Below are 2,528 nucleotides of genomic sequence, written 5' to 3'. Positions count from 1 at the left end.
GACAGACATAGACAGAGACAGACATAGACATAGACAAACATAGAGACAGACATAGACAGAGACAGACATAGACATAGACAGACATAGACAGAGACGGAGACAGACATAGATAGAGACATAGACATAGATATATGTGTTCTGGGCTTTCCAGCATTCAAGAGCATCCCAGGACTTCTTTTCCCCTTAGGAGTTAATCAGAAGTAAAACCTCACAACACCTGCCACAAACTTGTCTCTAAAACCTGCAGTAGCCCCAGCCCATATCCCAGTAGTTTGATTTGTGAAGCTTGCTAAGCCACCCAGGCATGATGCTCCTTTAGTTCTCCCCTCCACCCCCCACTCTCCCTTCCCCTCCATACTCCCCCTACCCCACTGTCTCACTCTTTTTATCCCTGAAGGAGTGAGATGGCCTGGAGGATATGAGGAGCACACGTGATCAGCTGGATTTTGTACAGCTGGCACACAGTCTAGTCCGGGAGATGGGAGGGTCCTTGCATGGGGCATTTCTAGCTGTGCAGTCCAGTATGATAGTAGTCACTAACCACATGTGGCTGTTGAACACTTGAAGTGTGGCCCATGTGACCAAGGAACTTAATTTCTAATTAAATTTTAATTTAACATTAATACCACCAAGTTGACACAAGAGTTAGTGAATTTACTTACCTCCAACAGACAGATGTAATTTTAAAACTGATTTGATTTGACTTTGAAGGCAAAATATTTCTTCTAAAAAAGATGACCTTGTGTTTTCAGTGCAGATGCAAATATCAAAGGAAAATGCTATTTTGCTGCTTGATTCAGTTACTGGGAAACTTTCAAGTATGTCTAAAACAATCTGGGCATGCGAATCTATGTTTCATCTACTCATTTATGAAATTCAAATACCCATTAAGTATGTCTGATGAAAGTTTAATTGTCTCAATTGCTGTGTGCTATGGGTATAAAATGAGTATTAGACTTTAAAGAGAGCATTAAAAAAGGCTTTAAGATATCTCTAATAATTCTATGCTGATTATATGCTAATTTATAATTTTTAATATATTGGACTAAATTAAATGCATTATCAAAGTATCCATTTCTTTTTGCCACATGATTCTAGTACAATAAGCAGCTCTGTTCTATTTCCAATGGGCAGCGCTGCTCTAGAGTGAGAGGAGGACACAGAGAAACAGAGTCTGAGGAGGCAGCCCCAGTGCCCAGGGCTACAGGATAGCGTTTTTGGCCTCTGCAAACACTGATAGCTTCCAAGCAGGGGGCAGGAGTGTTATCTTGCCTGTGGGCTTCTCTGCATTCAGGAACTCCTGAGGACACCCACCTCCTTCCCAACTCTCCTCTGTATCTCCCCTGGCCCTGCCTCCAGATCATTGTCTGTAGCCTCCAGTGCCTCTGGTGGGGAGTCCCTGTCTGAAGAGGAACTGGCCCGGATCTTAGAGCAAGTGGAGGAAAAAAAGAAGCTCATTGCCACCATGCGGAACAAGCCCTGGCCCATGGCAAAGAAGCTGGTGGAGCTCAGGTGAGCAGGCTGGTGGGCGGCCACGGCTTCTCAGTCTCCACAGGCTCAGCATCTTCCTTCCCTCTGCCCCACAGGGGAGGCTCCAGCGGAGCCCCATGAGAGCCAAGGCAGGCCTTGATTTCAGCCAGCGCCATGCAGGGTCTGGAAGGGGAGACAGGGGAGACTCAGCGCACTCCCTGCCTGTACCCAGCCCTTCCATTGCCTGCCCCCTTTCTATCCCATGCCCACTTCATCTGGTGGCTTCCATGCCTCCCTCACAGGCCAACACAGACGTGCCTTCTCAGGGGATGTGTCCTCTGACCCCTTCCTCCTCCTCAAGAGCAGGTCTCTGTCATGGTCTTTGAGCACCCAGAGTCTCTGTGTGTGCAGCACACTCTCAGGCACGAGGGGGTGGGGAGGGTCTGTCTAGCTACTCCTACATCCTTATTGCCTAAGGCCACACTGGTACCCATGCTCTGGGAATATTGTTCTGAGGATGATAAGCGCCCCCACCCCTCTGTAGCCCCACCACTCAACTCCTATTTTCAACTCAGCCAGTTCTCTGGTTCCCATAAGAAATGCTGACTCACTGAGCATTTTATGATTCTTTTTTGTTTTTTGATACAGAGTCTCACTCTGTTGCCCTGGGTAGAGTGCCCAGGTGTCGTAGCTCACAGCAACTTCAACTCTTGGGCTTGAGCAATACTCTGGTCCCAGCTTCCCCAGAAGCTGGGACTACAGGTACCCACCACAACACCTGGTTAGTTTTTCTATTTTTTTTTTTTAATCGAGACGGAATCCCTTAGTAGAGTGCTGTGGTGGCATAGCTCACAGCAACCTCAAAGTCTTAGGCTCAAAGCCATTCTCTTACTTCAGTCTCCCAAATAGCTGGGACTACAGGCAACCACCACTACACCTGGCTATTATTTTTTTTTTTTAGAGACAGGGTCTCACTCAGGCTGGTCTCAAAGTCTTGAGCTCAGGCTATCCACCTAAGATTACAGGCACCGTTTCACGATTCTTTTTTTTTTTTTTTT

The 2,528-nt window shown here is 46.9% G+C and overlaps 1 protein-coding gene across 1 annotated transcript in view; it reads left to right on the top strand.

Annotated features, from left to right (window-relative positions):
- Positions 1-2,528, top strand: part of TMC2 (transmembrane channel like 2) — an 86,428-nt gene that overhangs the window by 18,854 nt on the left and 65,046 nt on the right. The window contains exon 3 of the mRNA XM_012804074.1: positions 1,360-1,512. Within this exon, the coding sequence (XP_012659528.1) occupies positions 1,360-1,512 (153 nt within the window). The remainder of the gene's footprint in view (positions 1-1,359; positions 1,513-2,528) is intronic.

The sequence above is a fragment of the Otolemur garnettii genome, unplaced genomic scaffold (assembly GCF_000181295.1).
Source record: "Otolemur garnettii isolate 467f Iridium unplaced genomic scaffold, OtoGar3 scaffold00025, whole genome shotgun sequence".
Classification (NCBI taxonomy): Eukaryota; Metazoa; Chordata; class Mammalia; order Primates; family Galagidae; genus Otolemur; species Otolemur garnettii.
Note: the sequence above shows the minus strand (reverse complement) of the source record. Positions and strands in the feature narration are given on the sequence as shown.